This window comes from Nicotiana tabacum, chromosome 15 (assembly GCF_000715075.1).
Source record: "Nicotiana tabacum cultivar K326 chromosome 15, ASM71507v2, whole genome shotgun sequence".
Classification (NCBI taxonomy): Eukaryota; Viridiplantae; Streptophyta; class Magnoliopsida; order Solanales; family Solanaceae; genus Nicotiana; species Nicotiana tabacum.
In genome coordinates, this window is record NC_134094.1 from 122319796 (window position 1) to 122346732 (window position 26937).

Below are 26937 nucleotides of genomic sequence, written 5' to 3' on the forward strand. Positions count from 1 at the left end.
CAAAAGAGAATATATCTTTTTAAATTTAATAGTTTTAACTTAAACTAGTGGCATTGAAATGAGGAGCGCACGATACGATTCTCTCTCGATGTAGGTCAACACATACGCCATCCATGGCAGGAAATAGAGCTTGCATCCCCTCTCAAAAAGCTTTGTTGGCACAAGCATCCATGGTGCAACCAACGCAGGTAAAATTGAATTGAGTAATTTTGACAGCGATACAATGACGGAAAGTGCTAATGAGGAAAACACAGTGGAAGTGCCAATTCCGGTTGAAGAAACGAGGACTCGAAGCTCAATTGGGACTGGGAAGCTGTCATGGGCAGACAAAGCTAAAGCAGAAGCAGAATTGATGAAGCGATCCTCAATTTGGGACAAATTTGACGTATCAAAGATCTCAAATGTTGGGTTTAAGCTCGACTACGTCGCTTCGGCAATGCATGGTGAGGTACCTGTTTGTGAAATTAAAATAGATGACATTAGTACTGAAATACTGTATTAGAAAAATATTGTATATTGTTATGTGCTTGGGGCTCATCTCCCATTTTCTGTGTTGAACGGGTCCATATAAAGACTATGGGCTAAACATGGAATCAATAAGATTTCTATGCTAAAAATGGAATCATACTAGTCAGATTTGATTCAGAAGTGGGGAAGAATGAGGTTATAGAGGGGGAGAGGATCTATTACTTTGATAATAAACCATTCAAGGTGAAATTAATCCTAGACGCGTATATAAAGTTTTCCAGAGAAGAGTTGTATACAATACCCATATGGGTGAAATTGTCGGGGCTTGACTTCAAATATTAGAGCCCTAAAGGTCTTAGCAAGATAGGTAGCCTAATTGGTAAGCCATTAATGGTGGACCAACAGACTGAGAAGAAATTAGGGTTGAACTTTGCTAGGTTACTTATAGAGGTGGACATTGACATACCACTACCTGATAAGATAATGTTTAGGACTGAGAAATGAAGTCTGGTAGAGCAGAAGGTCCAATATGATTGGAAGCCCATCTTATGCAAATGTTATAGTAAATATGGACACATATGAGGCATGAAGGAAGAAACAATCACCAACAAAGTCACCAGGTAAACGGGTGGAAGAGCAGGCTGGATTTAGCACCAAAGCAGAGTAGAGGGGGAAGAATAAGGTAGATGATGCAGGCACCAGACAAGGGCCTAGTGACAAGGCTAAAGAGATGCCAAAAGAAAGAAAATGGGTAGCAGGAACTGGGAAGGGCAAGCAGGGTCATCAGCCATAGAAGAGTACAACAGGCTGAATCACTCCATTGAACACCAACAAAAATACAGTGAGGCAAACACAACAACTATATGCTCATAATTCTTTTCAGGCCCTTAACAGGGCAGAACCAAATGGGTAGAGTCGAAATAAGGCAGAGAAAACTTAGGGAGGCACTCGAATTCTTCTCTCAGGGAATGGATAATTTGCTATACTGGAACATTAGGGGCTTTATGGCCCTAATAAGCAACAGGAAGTAAATATCATTTGCAATAATGAAAGAATAGGATTACTTGTACTTGTTGAAACCAAGATAAGGTTAAAAACAATTAAGGATATAGCAAACAAAATGTTTAGTGGATGGAATTATGTCACTAATTTGGAGTATCACTACAATGGGAGGATTATGATAGTGTGGAGACCTGATTACTTTCAAGTTACTTACCTGAGAGCAATTACCTGCAAAGTGATACACTATTCCCTTAGCTTGGCCTTTTTATTGACTGTAGTGTATTCTTATAACACAAAGGATGAAAGGAAGGAATTGTGAAAATATTTAGAGAGCTTACACCAGGGGAACACCATGCCTTTGCTTGTAATGGGAGAGTGCAATTCAGTACTGAATATGGATGACAGGATAGGTGGAATTTCATTTACCATGCTGAGGTAACTGATTTCCAGCAATGTGCAAGTTCATGTGAACTGATAGAGCTTCTTCCAAAAGGAAGTAGATACACATGGAGTGATAAACAAGGAAGTAACAGGGTATACTCAAAGATTGATTGGGTTTTTGTAAATAATGACCGATTGAATGCCATGCCTGACTTAATAGCTATCTTCTAACCTGAAGGGTCCATTGATCACTGCCTAGTGAAGATAGAACAAATCTAGGCAATAAAGAAACCAAACAGACCTTTTAAGTACTGCAACGTATAGTCATGCCATGCATAATTCTCGTTTAGAGTTGAAACAATTTGACAAATACCTATTGAGGGATGCAATATGCTACAAGTAGTGAAGAAATTGAAACATCTAAAGCAAGCATAGTAGCAACCCCCTTGGGAGAGTGCTACTTACGAAACAAATCTAATTTACTACTTACAATATTAAGAAGATATTGGAGAGCACACAAGAAGAGTTCAGATGGTGCTTTACAGGGATTTATGGTCCTCACACCAATCAGGAAAGAGAGAACATGTGGAATGAATTGGCTGCAGTTAGGGGTATCTGGAGTGAGAATTGGGTGATAGGGGGAGATTTTAATATTTGTAGATATGAGAATGAAAGGCACAACTGCATTAGAAGATCCAGAGCAATGAGGGGTTTCTCTGATATCATTCAAGATATAGGAATTATTGATTTACCTCTCCAAGGTGCCTTCTACACATGGTTTAGGGGAGAAGATATTTATCAGGCATCTAGAATAGATAGATTTCTTATATCCTCAGAGTGGAATGAATGCTTTAAGGATGTGAAACAGATTGCCCTTCCAAGCATTTTTTCTGATTATAAACCTTTACTTCTGGAGTGCGGGGACTGGGAGGTGAGTCCATCTTACTTTAAATTTGAGAACATGTGGTTAAAAGCATATGGTTTCATGGAAAATATTGAAGAGTGGTGGAATAGTTATACCATACATGGGAGTCCAGACTATATTCTAATTCAAAAATTGAGAGTATTGAAGAAAGACATTTCCTGCTGGAATAAGGAAGTCTTTGGCAAGGTTGAGTCAAGAAAGAGTAAAGTTTTAGATGAACTTTTATTTTTGGAACGGGTCATGGAGAATAAGGTTCAAATTGTAGAGGAAAAAAACAAAATGTTCGCTTTAAAATTAGAATTGGAGCAAATAGCAAAAGCTGAGGAGATTTCATGGAGACAGAAGTCCAGGTGCCTATGGCTCAAAGAATGAGATAGGAACACCAAATACTTTCAACGAATTGCGAACTCCCATAGAAGAAATAATTGCATTGACAGACTTATGGTTGATTATGAGATTATTGAAGATAAGGAGCAGATAAAAGAGGAAATTCTGGATTTTTACCAATAACTATATACTGAGTCTGAACAGTGGAGACCCACAGCCAGTCTTGATGATCTGGAAAGAATATCAGAAGAAGACAAAGCATGGTTGGAAATTCCTTTTGAGGAGGAGGAGGTCCTTTCTACTATTAAAACATGCTCTCCAGATAAGGCTCCAGGGCCAGATGTGTGATGACCCAAAATGTCATCTTTAAATTTAATAATTAATTATGTGATCTAAGTACTATTTACCATTACTCAACTTGCGTGCGCAGTCCGTAAAATTTTTCGAAAAGTTTTCAGGTAAAAAATGAATTAAAATGTGAATTAGAGCTTTAAAACTCAACTGAGTTGACTTTAGTCAACATTTTGAGTAAACGGACTCGGATCAGTATTTTGACAGTTCTGGTAAGTCTGTATCGTGATTTGGTACTTAGGCATACGCCCAAAATCAAATTCTGAGGTCCCTAGCCCGAGATATGAAATTTTGATGAAAAATTAAAAGTTTAAGTTCAAATAGTGACCGTATATCAAATTATGTGCAAACGACCCCGAAATAGAATTTTGATGATTCCAACAACTCTGTATGGTGATTTTGAACTTAGGAGCATGATCGAAATTTTATTTAGAAGTCCGTAGTAGAATTAGGCTTGAAATGCCAAAAGTTGAATTTTTGGAAAGTTTGACCGGAGGGTTGACTTTTTGATATCGAGCTCGGAATCCGATTCTGGAAATTGAAATAGATCTGTTATGTCATTTATGACTTGTGTGCAAAATTTGAAGTCATTCCGAATTGATTTGATGTGTTTCGGCACAAGATATAGAATTTGAAAGTTTAAAGTTCATAGATTTTGATTTAATGTGCGATTCGTCGTTTTGATGTTGTTTGATGTGGTTCGAAGCCTCGACTAAGTTCGTATTGTATTTTGGGACATGTTGGAATAATTGGTTAAGGTCCCGAGGGTCTCGGGTGGATTTCGGAAGGTAAAGGGAATGGATTTCGGACAAAGAGGGTTGCTGGAAATTTGCAGAAATTTCGCCAGAAATTTCTGGTGCGTGGAGCCAATTTTGGAAACTTATATCTCGTAATTCATAAGGAATCAAAACATTGTCAAAACAGGAAAGTTGTAGTCATTTGATTCTAGTTTCCAGAAAGTTAAACCATTCATTATTTGGACATTTGTACAGAAAGGTATGATGGATTGAATGAAGGCTGGTAGAGCAGTTTCGCCAGAAATTATGATGCGTGGAGCCGACTTTGGAAGCTTATATCTCGCAATTCATAAGGAATCAAAAATGTTGCAAAACATGAAAGTTGTAGTCGTTTGATTCTAGTTTACAGAAAGTTAAACCATTTATCATTTGGACATTTGTACATAAAGTTATGATCGATTGAATGAAGGCTGATAGAGCAGTTTCTGGTAGACTTTTAGTGACGGAAAATGGACTTTTAGTGACGGATGGGCAGAAACTTAAGGACCAAAAATGGTCATTTCATTCATTTCGTTTTGGATTTTTGGAGCACGATTCTTGGGCGATTTTTGAGCGATTTTCACGGGAAAACATTGGGGTAAGTGTTCCTTATCCTATATTGATTATATTTCATGATTCCATACTCATTTACATCATGAATCCGTGAATTTAAGGAAGAAAAATCAAGATTTTTGCAAAATCTTCCAAAAATGAAAATTTAAGATCTGGAGGTCGAGTTGTTATCGGATTTTAGTAAAATTGGTATGGGTAGACTCGTAATTGAATGGGTTGTCGGATTTTATAAGTTTTGCTGGATTCCGAGATGTGGGCCCCACGGGCAAATTTTGAGCTAATTTCGGATTTTATTGAAAAATATAATATTTTCTTATGAAATTGATTACTATAATTTTTTATGACTGTATCGAATTAATTATGACTAGATATGAGTCGATCGGAGTCGGAAAATCGAGGAAAAAACATAATACTTAGTTAAATTTGAGCAAGTCGAGGTAAGTGACTTGTCTAACCTTGTGTGGGGGAAATTCCCCTAGGATTGATAATTGTAATATATGAAAAGTCGTGTACACGAAGTGACGAATATGTACACGGGCTAAATATGAAAGATTATATTTTAAATTGTGTAGATCATTGTTGCGCATTAATTAAATTATTTTATTTTGTTATATTCTTCATTATTGATTTAATGTTTATATTTTTAAATTTGCTTGGCCTTTTCCTGCTAATTATTTTATCTGTTTAGTTGGAACTTAGTTTCTTTTATTCTGTACATTATTTGAAGGTTAATTTTCTTTAAATTAAATATTATTAATATGAAGTATTTGATATTTTTAAACTTGATATTGAAGCAACGTATTAAAGATTTTGAAATATTATTTTCCTGAATTATTTACTCCTCAATATTTTTGTAAGATTTTCGTACTCATTGTGATGGAGCAGTGAGCTCTTTATTGTGAAAAAATATTATTGTTGAATTATTTTGATATGAGTCGTGAGCTCTTTATTGTGAAAAAATATTATTATTGAATTATTTTGACATGAGCCGTGAGCTCTTTATTGTGAAAAAATATTATTGATGATTTATTTTGGCATGAGCTGTGAGCTCTTTATTGTGAAAAAATATTGTTGTTGAATTATTTTGGCAAGTTAAATTATTTGAGCACTTGAGGTGCAAATTGTGATATATTGTGATATTGATACGCATGCGGTGGTATAAGGTCTGGGTATTAAAACGCATGCGGTGAGATAAGGGTGGCTTGATACGCGTGGCTAGTAGCGAAAACTACTAGAAGTCATGCGGTGTGATAATGATGGCTAAAACGCGGGATGCTATTTCGGAAAAAATATTTTCTTTAAAATAAATTGTGAAGGCTCCCGCGGTGAGATAAGGAAATGAGATATTGTGAAATTATTTATAATTTGGGACTACGAGGCGGTACCTCGGTAGTGCCCTTGTTAATATTGATTTATGGCCATAGTTGCCTTCGATTAATTGTTATGATTTTCATAAAGTTGAAGAAAATTCTGTTTTGATTCCACAAGATATTATTTGCAATTATTTGGTGTCATTAAATGTGACATAATATTTGATTCATTTCCAGTGTCATTTTATTTTACTATATTGTTAAACATTTTTACCATTCCATTATTATATTCTAGTAGGGCCTCACCTGACCTCGTCACTACTCTACCGAGGTTAGGCTTGACACTTACTGGGTACCGTTGTGGTGTACTCATACTACACTTCTGCACATCTTTTTGTGCAGATCCAGGTACATCTTACCAGCCTAGACGTCAGTGAGTTACCTGCGTACGGAGACTTCGAGGTATATCTGCCAGCGTCCGCAGACTCCGGAGTCCCCTTCTATCATTTTATATTGCTTCCTTATATTTTATTTAGACCTTGATATATAGAGACATTGAGAATAAATTCTTAGAAGCTTGTGATTTATTTCTACCGGATTTTGGGAGTTAAAATTATTTGAATTGTAGTTTATTTATTTCAGATATTTATTATTATTCCGCATTATTAGGCTTACCTAGTTTTAGAGACTAGGTGCCATCACGACATCCTACGGAGGGAATTTGAGGTCGTGACAAGATGGTTACACAATGGCATTTTTCCAGAAAGCATGGTTGATCATTAAGGAAGAGGTTATGGCTGCCCTGAATTTCTTTCATCATAATTGTCACATGGTGAAGTCTTGCAATGCCTCTTTTATAGCCTTAGTTCCCAAAAAGAAGGGAGCCATTGAACTTAAGGACTATAGACTAATCAGTTTGATTGGTAGTGTTTACAAAATAGCAGCCAAACTACTTGGAGAAAGGCTTAAGAAAGTGGTCGGTGGTCTGGTTTCTGGACATCAGAATGCCTTTATAAAAGGCAGACCGATCACTGATGCAGCCCTCATTGCAAATGAGGTATTAGACTGGCAATTGAAGAATGAAAATCCTGGTATTTTATGCAAGCTAGATGTAGAAAAAGTCTTTGATAAGGTGAATTGGGCATATCTTCTAATTTTTCTTAGAAAGATGGGATTTGGTGACAGGTGGATTAAATGGATGAAGTTTTGCATTACCACAGTTAAATTCTCAGTACTTGTCAACAGAGGGCCATTGGGTTTCTTTTCTCCTCAAAAGGGACTTAGACAGGGAGACCCTCTCTCTCCTTTCCTTTTTATTCTGGCCATGGAGGGCCTTAGCAAGATGTTGGATAAAAGCGAAGCAGCTACAATGGATTAGTGGCTTTCAAGTGGGGCTTAACTCTAGCTCATCTCTCTCAGTATCTCATCTGCTTTATGCAGATGATACTCTGATCTTCTGTGGGGCTGAAAGTTCTCAAGTGTTTTACCTTAACCTGACCTTGAATCTGTTTGAAGCTATTTCAGGTTTGCACATTAACATGGCAAAAAATACTATCTACCCTATAAATGAAGTCAACAATGTGGAGGAACTAGCTAGAATTCTATGTTGTCATACTGCTACATTACCTACTATATACTTTGGTCTACCTCTTACAGGAAAACATAACTCAATTGAGATATAGAATGGAGTCATTGAAAATTTTGAAAAGAAGCTAGCTTCATGGCAAAGGCAGTATCTTTCAATGGGAGGAAGGCAGACACTTATCAACAGTGTGCTAGATAGCATCCCAACATACCTTATGTCCCTCATACAAATCCCCAACAAAATTTTAAAGCAGCTTGACAAGATCAGGAGAACATTCCTATGGGAAGGAGGCAGCAAAATTCATAAATTTTATCTAGCCAAATGGTCAAAGGTCACCATGCCAAAGTATTTGGGTGGCCTAGGCATAAGAGATCTTTCCATCCACAACAAATGCATGTTGATAAAATGGCTATGGAGATACAATCAAGAGAAGAACTCACTATGGAAAGAGGTAGTCAGGGCCAAGCATGGGTCCGAGAATCATTGGTGTACTAAGTTGTCCAAAAGTCCATATGGGGTCGGTCCATGGAAGAACATTAGGAAGCTCTGGAGTGAATTTTCCGGGAACTCCTACTTTAAATTAGGCAATGGCAATCACATAAAGTTCTGGAAAGATAAATGGTTTGAAGGATCCATTCTGATGTTTGACTTTCCTAGCCTTTATCGGATAGCTCAGAATCAAGATTCCACTATTTCTCAAAATTGGCAAGACAATAGTTGGCACATTCTTTTCAGGAGGCATATGCAGGACTGGGAGGTTCCACAACTTCTAAATCTGCTGACAAAATGGGATGGCCTCTCAGTCAAAGAAAATACTTTTGACAGTATAAGGTGGGAAAGTTCCAAGGATGGACTTTACACCGTTAAAGCAGGCTACACTCACTTTTGCTCCACCAATGAAATCATTGATAGATGGTCTTGGAAATACATTTGGAAGACCAAGCTACCTACAAAAATCTCCTGTTTCAGTTGGATAGCCCTAAATAAAGCATGCCTAACACTAGACAATCTCAGCAGAAGAAGTTTTCAATTGGCCAACAGATGTTATATGTGTTTGCAGCAGCCGGAATCCAATAGGCATCTCTTTCTTCATTGCCCAGTTGCAGCAGATATCTCGTGTATGTTCTTTTCCATCTTTGGTTTAAGTTGGGTCATGCCTCAAAACATTAAGGATACCTATGAAAGCTGGTCTTCATGGAAAGTTGATAAATCCATCAGTAAAGTATGGCAGATGATCTCTTCTTGTATTTTGTGGTGTGTTTGGACAAAAAGGAATCGCAGATGTTTTAATGGGATATCAACTCCAACATACGCACTTAAGGCTAGATGTCTTATATGGTTATATAATTGGCAGAATTTAGCTCCTGTCAATTGTCCTATTAATCTTTTGAACTTCGTTAGCTCTTTAGCTTTAGCCTAGTTTTTGTCTATAGAGCTGATTATATCTTTATGTATCTCTCTTTTGTACTTCTTGCATCTTCTTGATGCCTTTAATACAATTCTCTTACTTCATCAAAAAAAAATATATTAATTAAAAAAATATTCAGAATAATTTAGTAGCGAAAATAGGCTCATGCGATGAGGTCCAAAGTGCAATATTTTTATTTTTTTGAAAATACTCTTCATAATTTTATTTTATTTTTAAAAATAAAATACAATGTCAAAATATCAACATAAGGTGATATAACCCTTCTTGAATAATCAACATCACTGCAAGTTTGTATCGTACATAAATTTTAAACTATCGGGTATAAAGAGAAAAACTAGTTTTCTCCTTTGTACATATATATAGGACAAAGTGTAAGTTCAACATGTTACAAGACTTGAGTTATTAACACGCCCTAAAACAGCAAAATAAGTTACCAAATTCAAGTTACAAGATTTTGGTCTTAAGATCCAACAAGCCTCCAAATAACATACATAAGTGTGACATATATATCATGAACATATCCCAAAACTATACAAAACCATGGTGCATATGCAAATGTGATCTCCATAAGTGCTCCCAAAAAGACTACTTCATAAGGCCGTCTTCAAATTTCATCACGTACATTACCTACGATAGAAAATAACTATCGCTAAGCATAAAGCTTAGTGGCGTATAAACTTTAGGCCTGGAGCCATTAACTTCTCCAATTCCCATTTTCAGTCGTAGGTAGCTCAAATGAAACATAATTTAAAACAAATGAATAAATATATCAAAAGTATCAAATATCAACCCTTGAAGTGTTTCCAAATATTAATAACAATGTTTAAGATTCAAGAGTTGAGAAAGCATATACTATCAATCCAAGAGAGTTTGTCAAATATTAATTTTTCGCCCAATATGTATGTCATGCCATCACACTAAGCAAAATCAGATATCAAGATGGACCGAAGCCCAGAATCAAGTAGGGTCAAAACCCAATAGTCAAGAGAATCAAGAACCATATTAAAAATGGCTTCCTAGTTCGTACTTAACACGGACAAGTTCCCTAATTTAAGACGAACTACAAATCCAAAGTCAAGATAGCAAAAGATCCAAATCAAGAGGCTTGCCAAGATGAGTGACAAAGTCACTACCACAAGAAGGACAAAGTTCCAACAAGAATGCAAAATGATCAAGCAAATCCGTACGAGTGGGCGATTTAACGAATATCTTACAATACTTGATATAACATGAATACAACGATATAAATTGAAGACAAGAAAAATAAAATATAAGGATATTTCAAAATATTTAAGCAAGTAAAGAGAGTACAAGGTTTATACACAAACATTGGTATTTTACCACAAAATAGTTCAACAACAACTTGAGGACGTTCGAATCGTCCATGCCATAGACAAACCAAATCCGTCCACTTTCTCAAACACTTCCCCTAAAATTTTACAAGGATATATATACCTTAAATACATAATAAAATATCTATATAAGTTCAGTGATTTAATATGTCAAACTAAACATGATATTGGTGAAAATTACCTAAAATGTTTGAAACAGAAATTCTGGACAGTATCATTGTCTCGTGTTATGACTCAGATTTGAAGATGAAAAAGGACAAACTAGACTGTGTGGTCTTCTTTACAGTTGTAGATATGTGTCTTAAAGTTTCAGAACATCTTGAATCACTCCCATATCAATTTTGTACAAAAGGTTATGCTAAACTTACTAACAGTAGTACATGGAAGGTTTGTAAAATAGAAAATCTGGGCAGCACCTGTCATGTACTTCATCATCTATTTTCGGATAAATAAAAGACAAATCAGGTTTTGATTCCTATCATAAGAGTTATAGATCTATAAAATAACTTTCCAAAAAGTCTTAAATCACTTGAAACAGAGCTCTATACAAAAAGATATGAAGAAAATACTAATAGTTGTCTAGTGTAAAAACGGGTTTAGTAACTTACCACAAAAGAGAGGAGCAACTTGAGCTTCACCATGAACGAATTTTGCTGTTGGTTTCATGAAAATTTATGGTGATTTTCATGAAGTTTTCAGGTGATAAGAAGGAGAGAGGATATGGGTTTTCTTTTTCTTGAAAGAATGAAAATTGAAAGTTTGTGGAAGACTAAGTCAATCAAAGTTATCTTTAAGAATTTTGGATAAATATAAAATAAAAATGGCTGCCCAACTACTAAATATCCTTAGATAAATACAAAAGGGTGGCAGCCCAAAAACTTAATTATATAATATATTTAATAATAATTCATCAAAATAATATGAAGTGTTACATATAGCAATACCATGAAACTTTTTTGTCAATATTAACACTACCTAAAGTAAGAAATTTTTATATATTGTCAATTTCATGTTTAGGAAGTGCGAAGTAAAATATTTTCTCATTATAAAGATGCTCAATCGAGAATGCAAATATTATTAAAAATTTGGGGTGTTACAACTCTCTCCCCCTTTAATAAATTTCGTCCCGAAATTTACCTTGTATTAGTCCCTAAACAAATGTGGATATTGAACTCGCATATCCTCTTCTCGCTCCCAGGTAGCTTCTTCGCCAGAATGATTTTTTCCAAAGAACTTTCACTAAGGGGATGCTCTTGTTTCTAAGCTCCTTTAACTCACGCGCTAAGATTTGGATTGGTTCTTCTCCGTATGTCAAATCAGGATTGACCTCAATAGATTCAATAGGAAGAACGTGAGATGGATCTGAGCGGTATCTTCTAAGCATAGAAACATGGAAGACGTTGTGGATCTTGTCTAACTCTGGTGGAAGATCTAGTTTATAAGCAACTGGGCCAACTCTCTCAAGCACTTCATAAGGTCCAATAAATCGTGGACTAAGTTTACCTTTTTGGCCAAATTTCATAATCTTGTTCCATGGAGAAACCTTTAAAAATACCTTATCACCCGCTTTATACTCAATTTTACGCCTCCCTTGCAGTAGACCAGCAGGGGACTTGATGTTCAGCTTTTATTTGTTGACATACCAAGCATTTAGAAATGAACTCTGCAATGTCTTTCTTCATACCACTCCACCAGTAGTGCTCCTTGATGGTCCGGTACATTTTAGTACCTCTAGGATGCATTGCATAAGGCGAACTATGTGCTTCAATCAAGATCTGCTTCCTCAATTCATTATCATTAGGAACACATAACCTATTTTTATAAAATAAGGTATCATGTTTCTTCAATGTAAAATCTGATTCTCTTTCATTTTGGACTTCTTCAACCCGTTTCACAAGCTTCTCATCCAACTTCTGCACTTCTTGGACCTGCTCAAGTAAGACTAGTTTGACTTGCAAATTAGCAATGATAGAACCATTAGAATTAAATGAAAGACAAGCATTCATGGCTCTTAATTCAAGAAGCAAGGGCAAAGGACTTAGAGTTCAACTTGCAAGGGAATTGTGACTCAACGCATCTGCAACCACAATAGCTTTACCAGGATGATAATCAATCGTGCGATCATAATCTTTGATGAGTTCAAGCCATCTATGTTGTCTCAAGTTTAACTCTTTTTGTGCACCCAAGTACTTCAAACTCTTATGATCAGTAAATATGTGACACTTCTCCCCGTACAAGTAATGCCTCCAAATTTTTAAGGCAAAAATAATGGCACCAAGTTCAAGATCGTGAGTGGGATAATTCAACTCATGCGATTTCAACTTTCGAGAGGCATAAGCAATTACTTTCCCTTCTTGCATCAAAACACAACCCAAGACACGGTGAGATGCATCACTGTATACCACATAATCTTTCCCTTCAGCTGGCAAAGAAAATATTGGAGCTTGTGTCAACAAGGATTTGAGCTTTTCAAAGCTCTCTTGACACTTGTCATCCCGCACAAATTTGGCGTCTTTCCCCAAAAGTTTGGTCAAAGGAGAAGCTATAATAGAGAAGCCCTTCACGAACCTCTTATAGTATTCTGCTAAACCCAAGAAACTTCTGATCTCAGTTGGAGTTTTAGGAGGTTTCCAATTAACAATAGCTTGAATCTTACTAGGATCAACCTTCACACCTTTAGCTGATACAATATGCCCCAAAAGCGCCACTTCACTCAGCCAAAATTCACATTTGGAAAGCTTCGCGTAGAGTTGCCTCTCTTTCAGAATTTGCATGACAATCCGGAGATGCTTATCATGATCTTCTCTATTCTTGGAATAGACTAAAATGTCATCAATAAAGACCGCCACAAATTGATCAAGGTAAGGCTTGAATACACGGTTCATTAGATCCATAAATGCAGCATGAGCATTTGTCAAACCAAATGGCATTACCAAAAACTCATAATGGCCATACCTGGTCCTAAAAGCACTTTTAAGAATATCTTGCTCCCTCACGTACAACTGATAATATCCAGACCTCAAGTCAATTTTTGAGAACAAGCCGGCACCCTTCAGTTGGTCAAACAAGTCATCGATTCTAGGCAGTGGGTATTTGTTCTTGATTGTTACCTTGTTCAGCTGTCGGTAATCAATGCAAAGCCTAAGAGTGCCATCTTTCTTTTTCACAAATAAAGCAGGAGCTCCCCATGGCGAAATACTGGGACGGATAAAACCTTTCTCAAGAAATTCTTGAAATTGAGCCTTCAACTCTTTTAATTCAGCTAGAGCCATTTTATAAGGAGCGATAGAAATAGGAGTAGTTCCAAGGACAAGCTCTATAGGAAATTCAATCTCCCTTTCTGGAGGCAACCCAGGAAGATCATCAGGAAATACATCAGGAAAGTCTCACACGATGGGTATGTCCTTAAGACTTGGACTCCCCAAACGTGTATTGACTATATGAGCAAGATAGGCATCACAACCTTGACAAATCATCTTCCTTGCCAAGACCGCAGAAATAATATTAGATGTCAATGATCTTTCTCCTTGAACTTCTATGTGTGAATATGCAGGATTTTCAAAATTCACTTGCTTCAACCTACAATCAACCAATGCATGGTACATATGGAGCCAATCCTTACCAACAATAACAGCATAGTCTTAGAAGGGCATTTCAAGAAAGTCTGCAGGGAAGACCAGATTTTGAATCATGAACGGACAATCTCAGTAAATCCTGTTAACAACAGCTTGATGGCCTAATGGACTCGTGACCAACACATCAAAGTCAAGTATCACAGATTTAACAGTATCAGAAAATGCAAGTGATGAGCAAACATAAGAGTGCGAAGATCCAGGATCAAATAATGTAACAACAGATATGCCAAATAAGTAAAATTTACCAATAACCACGTCCGGGCCATCTTGGTCATTCTTCTGTCTCATAGCATAAACTCGTGCAGTAGATCTCGACCCACTAGCCTGATTAGCTCCACCTGAACCCGCCGCTTGCATATTTCTAGGTCTTGCACCGCTATTAGCTTGAGAATGAGTAGTGATAGGCTTTTGAACTGAGCCCTCTGTATGTGTATAAGAAAGAGGATTAGGATTAGGACAATCCTTCACTTTATGATCCATACTTCCACAATTAAAACAAGCACCAGAAGCTCTTCTGCAGGCACCATAGTGATTCTTTCCGCACTGTGTACAAGTAGGTGTATAAGTTTTTCCTTGGACATAACTTGGAGTACTAGCAGTAGAGAAATTTAGCTTATTCTGCTTATGATATGATGACTTCTGTGCACTTTCAGTCTTGGAATAATCAAACTTTCCCTTCTTGCATGGACCGCCATAATCTGAATTACCCTTCCTAAACCTGTTTTCTCTCCTACTAGCTTCTTCCTTATCAATTCTTTCCCAAGTAAGAGCAGCTGAAATTAGCTTGGAAAAATCCTCAAGTTGCAAGATTGCCACAGATTTTCGAATGTAACCATTCAAACCTTCTCCAAATCTTCTGCATTTTTCTCTTTCACAATCAATAATACCTCCAGCATAGCGAGAAAGCCTGAGAAATTTTTGTTGATACTCTGCAATAGACATACTCCCTTATCTTAAATTCAGAAACTCTTTTTTCTTAGCATCACAATAGACAGTGGGGACATATTTTGTACGAAATGCTTTCACAAAGTCATCCCAAGTCAGCACCGGAGGTTTTGCTTTTGCATTTGGAACACTTACCCACCAATATAGGCATCTTTTTGTAAAAGAGAGATAACATACTTAGATTTGGCAGCATTAGTACACTCTAGTTCTTCAAAAACCCTCTCCATGCACTCGAGTCATTGTTCAGCTACCGTGGGATCAGTAGTGCCTTCAAATTCAACTCCACCCATTTTTCCCATCTTCTCAAAAATTTATTTCACTAGGTTCTGACATTGTCCCAGCCAAGTGACGAAAGAACTCAGCCATCTGCTGAAATGGAGGAGTCATAATAGGAGTATTATGACTCATTGCTCTGGGATTATTACCCACTTCATTTTTACTAACACGATAATGATTTAGGTTAGGCAAGGGTACCTCATCTCCTTCTTAGAGGTGAGGTGGAGCATTATAATGGGCCTGACTTTCATCAATGGATTCAATAGCTCTATTCGAAGAAGAAGCCATATTAAAATTCCTATAAAAGATAAGATCACACTGTATTAGAGACATGTACATGATGCATATGCACAAGGAATACATCAAATTACATTAAACAAGCATGCAAAAATTTATAATTTCCAAGTCATTTTCAAGAAAGAAAATAACAAAAATATTATGTACGATCACAACAAAAATCCTAGAATCACAAACCTAAGCTCTGATACCAAAACTTGTAGCAACCCCCTTGGGAGGGTGCTACTTACGAAACTAATCTAATTTACTACTTATAATATTAAGAAGATATTAATTTTTAAAAAATCAGAATAATTTAGTAGCGAAAATAGGCCATGCGATGAGGTGCAAAGTGCAATATTTTTATTTTTTTTGAAAATACTCTTCATAATTTTATTTTATTTTTAAAAATAAAATACAATGTCAAAATATCAACATAAGGTGATATAACCCTTCTTGAATAATCACTGAAAGTTTGTATTGTAGATAAATTTTCAAACTATCGGGTATAAAGAGGAAAACTAATTTTCTCCTTTGTACATATATATAAGACAAAGTGTAAATTCAACATATTACAAGACTTGAGTTTTTAACACGCCCTAAAACAGCAAAATAAGTTACCAAATTCAAGTTACAAGATTTTGGTCTTAAGATCCAACAAGCCTCCAAATAACATACATAAGTGTGACATATATATCATGTACATATCCCAAAACTATACAAAACCGTGGTGCATATGCAAATGTGATCTCCATAAGTTCTCCCAAAAAGACTACTTCATAAGGCCGTCTTCAAATTTCATCTCGTACATTACCTACGATAGAAAATAACTATCGCTAAGCATAAAGCTTAGTGGCGTATAAACTTTAGGCTTGGAGCCATTAACTTCTCCAATTCTCATTTTCAGTCATAGGTAGCTCAATGAAACATAATTTAAAATAAGTGAATAAATATATCAAAAGTATCAAATATCAACCCTTGAAGTGTTTCCAAATATCAATAACAATGTTTAAGATTCCAGAGTTGAGAAAGCATATACTATCAATCCAAGAGAGTTTGTCAAATATCCATTTTTCGCCCAATATGTACGTCATGCCATCACACTAAGCAAAATCAGATATCAAGATGGACCGAAACCCCAAATCAAGTAGGGTCAAAACCCAATAGTCAAGAGAATCAAGAACCATATTAAAAATAGTTTCCTAGTTCGTACTTAACACGGACAAGTTCCCTAATATAAGACGAACTACAAATCCAAAGTCAAGATGGCAAAAGATCCTAATCAAGAGGCTTGCCAAGATGAGTGACAAAGTCACTAGCATAAGAAGGACAAAGTCCCAACAAGAATGCAAAATGATCAAGCAAATCCGTACGAGTGGGCAATTTAGCGAATATCTTACAATACTTAATATAACATGAATACAACGATATAAATTGAAGACAAAAAAAATAAAATATCAGGATATTTTAAAATATTTCAGCAAGTAAAGAGAGTACAAGGTTTATATACAAACATTGATATTTTACCACAAAATAGTTCAACCACAACTTGAGGACGTTCAAATCGTCTATGCCATAGACAAACCAAATTCGTCCACTTCCTCAAACACTTCCCCTTAGCTTTTACAAGGATATATATATCTTAAATATATAATAAAATATCTATATAAGTTCAGTGATTTAACATGTCAAACTAAACATGATATTGGTGAAAATTACCTAAAATGTTTGAAACAGAAATTCTGGACAGTATCATTGTCTCGTGTTGTGACTCAGATTTGAAGATGAAAAAGGACAAACTGGACTATGTGGTCTTCTTTACAGTTGTAGATATGTGTCTTAGAGTTTCAGAACATCTTGAATCACCCCCATATCAATTTTGTACAAAAGGTTATGCTAAACTTACTAACAGTAGTACAGGGAGGGTTTGTAAAACAGAAAATCTGGGCAGCACCTGTCCTGTACTTCATCACCTATTTTCGGGTAAATAAAAGATAAATCAGATTTTGGTTCCTATCATAAGAGTTATAGATCTATAAAATAACTTTCCAAAAAGTCTTAAATCACTTGAAACAGAGCTCTATACAAAAGATATGAAGAAAACACTAATAGCTGTCTAGTGTAAAAACGGGTTTAGTAACTTACCACAAAAGAGAGGAGCAACTTGAGCTTCACCAAGAACGAATTTTGCTGGTTGGTTTAGTGGAAATTTATGGTGGTTTTCATGAAGTTTTCAGGTGATAAGAAGGAGAGAGGATAGGGGTTTTCTTTTTCTTGAAAGAATGAAAATAGGGAGTTTATGGAAGACTAAGTCAATCAAAGTTATCTTTAAGAATTTTGGATAAATATGAAATAAAAATGGCTGCCCAACTACTAAATATCCTTAGATAAATACAAAAGGGTGGCAGCCCAAAAACTTAATTATATAACATATTTAATAACAATTCATCAAAATAATATTAAGTGTTACACATAGCAATACCATGGAACTTTTTTGTCAATATTAACACAACCTAAAGTAAGAAATTTTCATATATTGTCAATTTCATATTTAGGAAGTGCGAAGTAAAATATCTCCTCATTATAAAGATGCACAATCGAGAATGCAAATATTAGTAAAACTCTGGGGTGTTACAAGTACTAAAGGAGTTAAACAGGAAGTATTTCAGGGATATAATAACAGAAGCTGCAAAGGATAAGGATGAGTTAATAAAGGCTCAACTAGTATTGCAAAGTGATCTAATGGATCAGGTACTACAAAAGCACGAAAAGGCTAAATTTCAAAAGTTTAAGATATTCTCATATTTGTGAGAAGTTTTTCTTCAACAAAGAAGTAAAGCAACATGGATACAATTGGGGGATGACAATACAAGATACTTCTATGCTGTTATTAAGCATGGAAAGCTTCAACAAGCAATATCAAAAATGAAGGTATAGTGTAGATAGTTCATGAGGCCATAACTAGTATCTTTGTGACTTTCTACAAAGAGCTACTGGGGAGGAAAGAAATGTACAAAATTAAAGCTTTCAATAGTTTCCTAAAGAATGGGCATACCCGTATAATGGCTCAACAACTTGAACTAGTAAGGGACTACATAGGGAAAGATGTAAAAAAGGCCATGTTTAGCATTGATGTACACACGAGTCCAGGTCCAGATGGTTATAGGAGTAATTTTTCAGAAAAGCTTGTGGGGGAGGAGGTGACCAATGTTGTACTGCAATTTATCAGAAAGGAAAGCTACCTGAGATGATCAACACCACTACTATCACTTTGATTCCTAAAGTACCAGCACATCAGTTTGCATGTCAGTTCAGGCTAATTTCTTGCTGCAATGTATTATATAAATATATCTCAAAGGTATTGTGTATTAGGCTGAAGGAAGCATTTAAACATTTGATCACAGACACACAGACTGTTTTTGTGGAGAGAAGATCACTGATACATCATAATTTACTGAGACACTATAATAGGAAGACATCACTTAGGTGCCTCATGAAGATTGACTTGAAGAAGGCATATAATATGGTTAGTTTGAACTTCATAAAGGAAGCATTAATTGGTTATGGTTTCCCAAACTCATTTGTTGCTCTGATTATGACTTGTATTACTTCTACTAAATTCTCAGTAAATATGAATGGGGAGAACTATGGATACTTTGATGGGAGGAGAGATCTTAGATAAGGGGATCCAATTTCACCATTATTATTTATTTTGGTGATAAAGTATTTATCCAGAACCTTGAAGATAATGGAAAAATTACCAGATTTTAAGTTTTGTCCTATGTGCATAGAGGCTGAAGCTTACTCACTTGATCTTTGGAGATGATCTCATGATCTTCTGTAAAGGTGACATGTAGTCAATACAGAGAGTTATGGAAGTGTTAGATCATTTTAGCAGAGTCATAAGATTGGTGGCAAATACTAAAATCAAGCATTTTTTTTGCAGGGATCACAAGAGAAGAACAGGAAGAGATAATTGCAATGGCAGAATTTATCCAGGGTACTTTGCCTATGAGGTACCTTGGCCTAACCTATCATCCAAAAAAATGGATCAAGATGAAATGCAACCAATTACTATACAAGATAACAGACAAGATTACCAAGGCATACTCATAAGAACTATCCTATGCAGGAAGATTGCAGACTGTTAATGTTGTACTCCATCTGTTTTTATACTCCCCCAGAGTATTCTTAAGGAGGTGGACAAGAGGTGTAGGGATTACTTATAGGGCACTTCTGAAGAATATAGGAAAGTCCCATTGGTTGCATGAGAGAAAGTGTGCAAGCCTAAAAAATATGGTGGTCTGAATATAAATGGTTGTAGGAGCTGGAATATAGCTTTAGTTGGGAAGTTATTATGGCAATTAAATAAGAAAAAAGATTTCTTATAGGTGAGATGGGTGCATGGAGTATATATAAAGCAAGATGGAAATATATTGGATCATAATCCTCGAATTAACAACAGTTGGTACCGTAGGAAATTGAATGCCCTTAAGAGTGGAATGGTTGCACCATACCAATAGATATCAACTTACAACTAATGGGGAGTACTCACTGACTAAGAACTACAATGCTATGCTAACAGGTCTAGAAAGATTAAAGGAGGCTGACTTAATGTGGACCAAAGCAATGCAACCTAAGCACATGCTCATTGTTTGGTTAGCCAACCAAAACAAGCTGCTCACAAAAGAGAGGCTCCAAAGGCTCCAGATTCCAGTGGCAGATAACATATATTGTCTGTGTGATGAACGAAAGGCAGAAAATTTACACTACCTATTTGCAGAGTGTGCATGGATAATTGAAGTTAGGCAAGGTCTCAGTAATTGGTCTAAGTTATATATAGCTAACAAGGGGGTCACACAACAATTGTAACGGATGAAGAATAGGAGATGGAAGCAGATGAAGAGAGAAGTGGTGGCAGCCATATGGGGAGCAATGATATACCACACATGACAAGCAAGAAATTGGAGGATTTTTAGAGGCACTAATGTGAATACATATTTTGCAATTGCACAGATACAAAAAGAAGTCAAAATTAGACTAGAGAGTATACAAACATCAAAGAAAGTAAAAAAGTGTCGAAGTCTGTTCCATAAGTTATACAATAAGTTAGGTATTGTTTCTGTTTGTTACTTTTTCTATTAGTTTGATTAAAATAGGAGGATGTACTAGGGCAACGTGAAGAGTTAGTTTACTGTTTTCTTGTTGGTCGATTGGAGGCCCTGGATGTAACACCTCGAGATGGAAGTTGCAAATATAGGCGCTCATGAGCAGAGGCGGATGTGGTGTACTACCTACGAGTTCAACTGAACTCATAACTTTCGACGCGGAGTAAAAATTTATATGTAAAAATTTATTAAAATTACAAAAATAGTAGATATGAACTCATAACTTTAAAAATATAATGGGTTCAATATTAAAAATCTTAAAATTGAACCCATAAGATTTAAATCCTGGATCCGCCTTTGCTCATGAGTTGTACAAAAGTTGGTTGTTAATGGTAATATTTTATATTTATTAGTATAAAAAAAATTAAACTTCTCGTTTTATTTTTAATGATAAACTTTCAGTCTCACAAATAATAAATTTAAAACTTTTATTGCTCTACATATATGACTGGCATATTTATACCACAAGTGTCAAAATTATTGATTATTTTCTTAAAAGTCTAGTGGAATATCAAACTATGCCTTATAAATTGAAACGGTGGGAGTAACAAATTATAGTAATTAACGAATTAATTTGAGAAGTTTGAAATTGATAGTCCAACATATCTACATAAAGATATACGTAAAAAGTTTTTATAGAATATTCATTACTGTTAAATATTTTCTCTTGTATTTAACGTCTAAAAATGGAAATATTTGTACTTATATAAATTGGAAGGATGAAATAAAATAGCATTGGACACTCACATTCTTCAATGGAGAATCTGGCTGGTCCAGCCGCGACCCCAACCTCCACCGCCACCAAGCCTCAGACGGCTGACACCACCACCCCATCACCGGCGTCACCACCGGCAGCCCCCGAAGAAAAAGACTCAAAAATACCACCTCCAAATCCACAGCTCGAAAACCTCTGCAAGACGATGTGCGGCAAGGGACTTCGAACTTACATAACATCGCAACTCCCACTTCCAGAGCAAGAAAACACACTGCGCGAACAACTCCCAGAGGCATTAAAGCTTGCGCCCAACGCAGCAAAGCTTGTACTCAGCTGTATGGGAGACTTTTATGCCAAAAGGGGCAAAGATCTTAATAAGGATACGCAGATGATTTCCTATAGGGAAGCATCCGCATTGGTTTTGGAGTGCTTTTTATTAATGGGTTTGGACGAAATTGATGAAGCAGTCTCAAAAGAAGCTGAACAAGCAGCGGTTATATGGAGAAGAAGGTTGGTTGATGAACGAGGTATAAAAAAGGCGAGTGAAATGGACGCGCGGGGGCTGTTATTGCTTATTGGGTGTTTTGGGATTCCACAAGTTTTTAGGAATGAGGATGTTAGGGACTTGATTCGGAAGAGTAACATCAGGGGGATTAAAAGTGCACTTAGGAGATCAAATGTGCTCATCGAAAAGATTCCAGGTCGGTCCTCCTCCACTCTATCTATTTATCTGCAAGCTACATTTGCATTTCATCATTTTGCAGTACATTTTTTAAAAGGATTTAAGTTTTATACCGGATTACACTGGGTTTGTTGTTGTTGTTGTATTTAAGTTTTATACACCGACAATGTAAAGATTTTTTTTTTCTATTATCAGTGAATTTTAATCTGTGATAGCTGGTTTGCTACCATTGTTACAAGATTACCAATTAATGCTTATCAAAAAGTTTACCTGTAATTACCTAATAAGTGACACTATCAGTGCGTATAACTTAAACTCTTCTCTAAATAATAGATGTGCTAGCTGAATTGGTCGTGTATGTGACAATTTGATGATTGGAGATAGTAAAAAGAGGCGAGGTCGACCTAAGACCACATGGAGGGAAGGTGTCTTAGAATATCTAAGATCTCTTGGACCCAATGCACAGTTAGCTAAACATGTAACACGATGGAGCTTAAACATAACACAATGGGAACAACTAGTTGGGATTAAGCTAGTTGAATGTGTTGAGATAAGCGTGTGATTAGTGGATTCTTGAGTTTGCTTACGAAGATATTATTTAGTATTGGAATGAAATAAACCTGTATAGAACAAAATGGACATACAAGATTCATCTAGCTGACTGGAACTGATTGAATGAATATGAAGTGCATTTGAACTAATCGTACTTTCAATTAGTGAGGTGGGGTTGCATACATCAGTTTGCTCTAAACAGCAAAACTAGAACTGGGTCTCCTAGATGCAAGTGTAGAAAGGCCTGAAGTAAGAAATTTGTTGTGGGAAAATAAGAAATTTTGATGGACCTCTTGGTGGAAAGTTACTTATTCTGCTTCGAGATAATTGAGGATTTGTAGGAAAATTAACTGGTTTGTTCTTAGGAGTACTGAGTTTAATTAGACCAAAATACAACACATGTAATAAAATTTGTGATGGTAAATTTTTGTCTTGGACTTTATAGTTGTACCTTGTGACTATGCTGTTGCTGAAGTTCCAGTCTGGGGTTTACAGAAAGCTCCTAAAATTCCATAGTCTTCAAAGCAGTCTGACTATGGCAATTTCTTATGGAACTTTTTACTGCAAAGGAATTGGTAAGATTGCAGCACATGGTGGGTGAGTAGTGAGAGAGTCGACCCTTAACTTCTGGCGGTTCCTACTTCCTAGTGACAAGTTTATAAGGTACCGGAGCAGTGACAAGTTTATAAGGTACCGGAGCATAGCTGTTCACTTTGTCCTCTGCCCCCTTTCTCTTTCTTTCTTTTGCCTTGACCTGTAGGGAAATTTTATTCCTCTTTTCTAGTGGTAATGGATGTCATTATGTCATAGTTGTTTATATGTCACTCTATTTTTGCTTTTTATGTATCAATAAATGCAATGTCGCCTATTGAAGTTACATGTATTGCCATTATTTAATATCTACCTTCTGTTAGGCCCTAAAGATTTTTATATTGAGTTTAGTAAAATATTTTGTTCATCACCACAAAATGGGTGATATATCTATGTATTGGAATTTGTAAGGAACTTAAGAAGCAGACTGAGCTGAAATTATTGGTGGCTAATTTGAGGTCAATTAATGATAACTCCATAAAGGAGGGGACGGTTGCGGAGCCAGGCGCAGCAGCAGCAGCGACGGCAGGTGGACGATTGAAGGGCTCGTTATGGATAGCCCTGTGATTTTGAGGCATTTTCTATGTGCGTTTCAGTAGTGTAGAACTTGGATTTAAAACAGGCCATGAGTCTACCGTTCGCCCATTCTCCCGCTTATGCTCAGATAAACATGTCGGATAAAGGAAACATGGGACTTTTCCGGATCTCTATCTCTCTTCCATTTTCTCTATGTTGAGATATCATCTGGTTATCACATTCTGATGGTCTTTGAGAGGATGTGTGATCATTGGTGAGGCCAATTACATGCAGCCTTCATGACGAAGAAAAAAATATGGGATGAATATTAAAAGCATATCCTCATTAAGTTGGAGAGAGAACCATTCAAGGAAGAAACGTGGGATTTTTTTGCCGAGGTCTGGCGAGAATCACGTGAGAGCACCGTTACTCTTTTGCTTTCTGTTTGTCTCTTCCATTAGTGAAACTATATCTACTCAGTTTTTGCAAAGTTAAAGGACAATAAATGTTCTAGGTTATATTTTAAGGACAACGTTAGACCTATACCCAAAGATAAGGGACAATTTTGATTTAAACCATATCATATATCTCTTCTGGTACCTTTGCACTTCCCTTTTCATTTTCTTCCCTTGCTATGGTGCTACATCCCTTTTATTTTCTCTCCTTGCTGTGGCACTACAGTTTTTCTATAACTTGATATTCCATGCAAGATCTCATTAGAGGTCGCGGTGTGACCTTTCATTACTTGTTACTCTACCTGAATTTGGTTCTCTAGTTTGCACTTTCATTCCACACCTCTTATTCCCTTCGCTGTTCAATTTCATTCGCTGCAACTTCTACGGTTTCTTGTTCCCTTCTTTCTTTGTTTTAAAGATATATTATTTTTAAAGCTATTTTACTTTTGTTCCTTTTCTGTTTTTATCTTTCAATTCTGTTAAAGTTTTGTTTTATTATAAAAAATCAGCTTAATAACTTTAAAGATTTGCTTATATATACATAGATTTTTGAGACTCTACTTTTTAGTCTTTAAATTTTAAAAAATAATATTATATATATATATATATATATATATATATATATATATATATAAAAAATATTTTTGTTGAGTTCTTTTTTCTTTAGTTATTTTACTTATCTGTGCAAGGTTTATTTTGGCACTTCTATATAGATGTCACTTCACTTCAATGAAGCGAGCGCTTCACTTCAATGAAGCGAGCGCTTCACTTCTCGCTTTAAGCGAAATGAGCCCTTGTCGCTTTTTTGCGCTTCTCGCTCTCAAAAACACTGGTGGCATTCGAGCCAGCTTGTGCGAGACTTGACTATTCCACCGAGTAGTTACTACTCCCCACCAGCACAAATATCAGATATACTCTGCCTACCAAGGCTTAGGTAGATGTGAAAAAAATCACCTATTCACCTAGCGTTTTTACTGGCTCTATTGGGATTTGAACCGTGGTCTCCCGTGATTTTCATCCACTTCATTGACCACTATGTCACGCCCTTCTGTGCCCTTTTCTTTCATTTCTAGTTGGAGGAAATTTTTTGATTGGAAAAAACCTGGAGGTCAAGTCCAGGAACGCATAATCCACCTCATATTTTACAAATAAGTGACTATGACTTATTTAATATGCTACCTTGGATACATGTTTTATTCTCCCCACTTGATACTTGGGCCCTTGGCTCGCATGAGTGGAAGACCTACTAATTTATCTGACTGCCTAACTTTGATTTATGTATATTTGCAACAGAAATAATAGAGGGCATGGTGAAGCATAAGATGGAAGTTGAGGCTGTTGATGTTGCTTATACTTTTGGCGTTGAGGAAAAGATTAGCCCTTACACAATTTTGTCATCGTTTTTACATGAATTTAAAGAATCGCTGAAGAAAAGGAAATGGAAATCGCATGGTTCACATGATGTTGTGGTAATTCTTGAATTTCATCTCGAGCACTAATACCCCCCCTCTTTCTTCCTTCTCCTATATCCTAAACATAACTGCTCTTTGTTACGTCATACAGAATGAAGCAAACAAGAGGGAATTGTCTACTATGAAATCTGTCATCGAATGTTTGGAAGCCCATAACATTGATCCCTCAAAGCTTATTCCACGGTTTCGTATCAGTGACAGAATTGAGAGCTTGGAGAAAAAAATAGCTAGGAATGATCAAAGAAGGGAGAAGATGGTGCAGAATTGGAAATGTGATGAAACGGGGTTTTCTAGAAGGTTCGATGACAGACAAGCAAAGCGCAGACGTATTGCAGGTTCGGAACAGCAAAGAGCTGTTAATCACGTCTATAGCCAGAGACCCTTGTTAGAAGGTGGAACTGCCGGCCGCTTTTATGGTTATTCTTTGTCACCACCAGCATTGCCTGGACCTATTGCTGGCTCGATAGCTGATACTGTTCCTGGCTCACTAGCTGCAAGTGGGGGAGGTGTGGTTATGGGTAGATTTGGTTCAGGTATAACAAGAAGCACGGATAATGTTCTACAAGCTGGCTCATATGCTGGATTTCATGGAGGGATGCCGATTGATGGTAGAGCCGGGCAAGCAAGAAGTTATAACAATAAATTATATGGATGGCAAGGGGATGCATCCATGCACGAGAGGTCGGTCTCTTACAACTATGAATATGGGTCACCACCACCGTGGCAAGGCTCTATAGGGTTGCCAAACACTGTTCCTGTTGGTGTCGGTCGCCAGAGCTCTGCTTCTGATCCTTATCAGTTGCCCAATACTGTTCCAGGAAGTGCACCGTATCGGAACAGCGGTTCATATGCAGTAGGTGCTGTTCCCTCTGTTAACCATCGTTCTTCCTACTTGTACCCAAGGACATATTATCCCTAAGGCATGCAGTAACTTGTAGTACTTTTTAGTTTCTCTTGTAGTATGCAATCTTTGTAATGTGATATGCCAATTGCACCAAAGATGCACAAGTGTGGGGAATGTTAAGTAAATGATCCTGCTCAATTTTCAAGGCCTGGTATAGCAATGTCACCGTTTTACCCCTTAGCAAAATTCCATTTCCACGAAAAAGTTAAATATTATGTTGACAAGCGCTTGAATTTTCCTGGCAAGAATTCAATAAGTAAATTGACATGTG

General features: G+C 36.4%; 2 protein-coding genes across 2 annotated transcripts; one reads left to right on the forward strand and one right to left on the reverse strand.

Moving 5' to 3' along the window:
- Positions 1–11629: 11629 nt before the first annotated feature.
- Positions 11630–12485, reverse strand: LOC142169837 (uncharacterized). Its single transcript, XM_075231758.1, has 2 exons — positions 12123–12485; positions 11630–12022 (listed from the first exon to the last, which is right to left on the reverse strand). The coding sequence occupies exons 1-2, from the start codon at positions 12483–12485 to the stop codon at positions 11630–11632; spliced, it is 756 nt and encodes a 251-aa protein (XP_075087859.1).
- Positions 12486–21502: 9017 nt separating this feature from the next.
- LOC107789214 (protein FRIGIDA-like) lies at positions 21503–26811 on the forward strand. Its single transcript, XM_016610990.2, has 3 exons — positions 21503–22195; positions 25584–25759; positions 25854–26811. The coding sequence occupies exons 1-3, from the start codon at positions 21535–21537 to the stop codon at positions 26679–26681; spliced, it is 1665 nt and encodes a 554-aa protein (XP_016466476.1). The 5' UTR covers positions 21503–21534; the 3' UTR covers positions 26682–26811.
- The last annotated feature ends 126 nt before the right edge of the window (positions 26812–26937 follow it).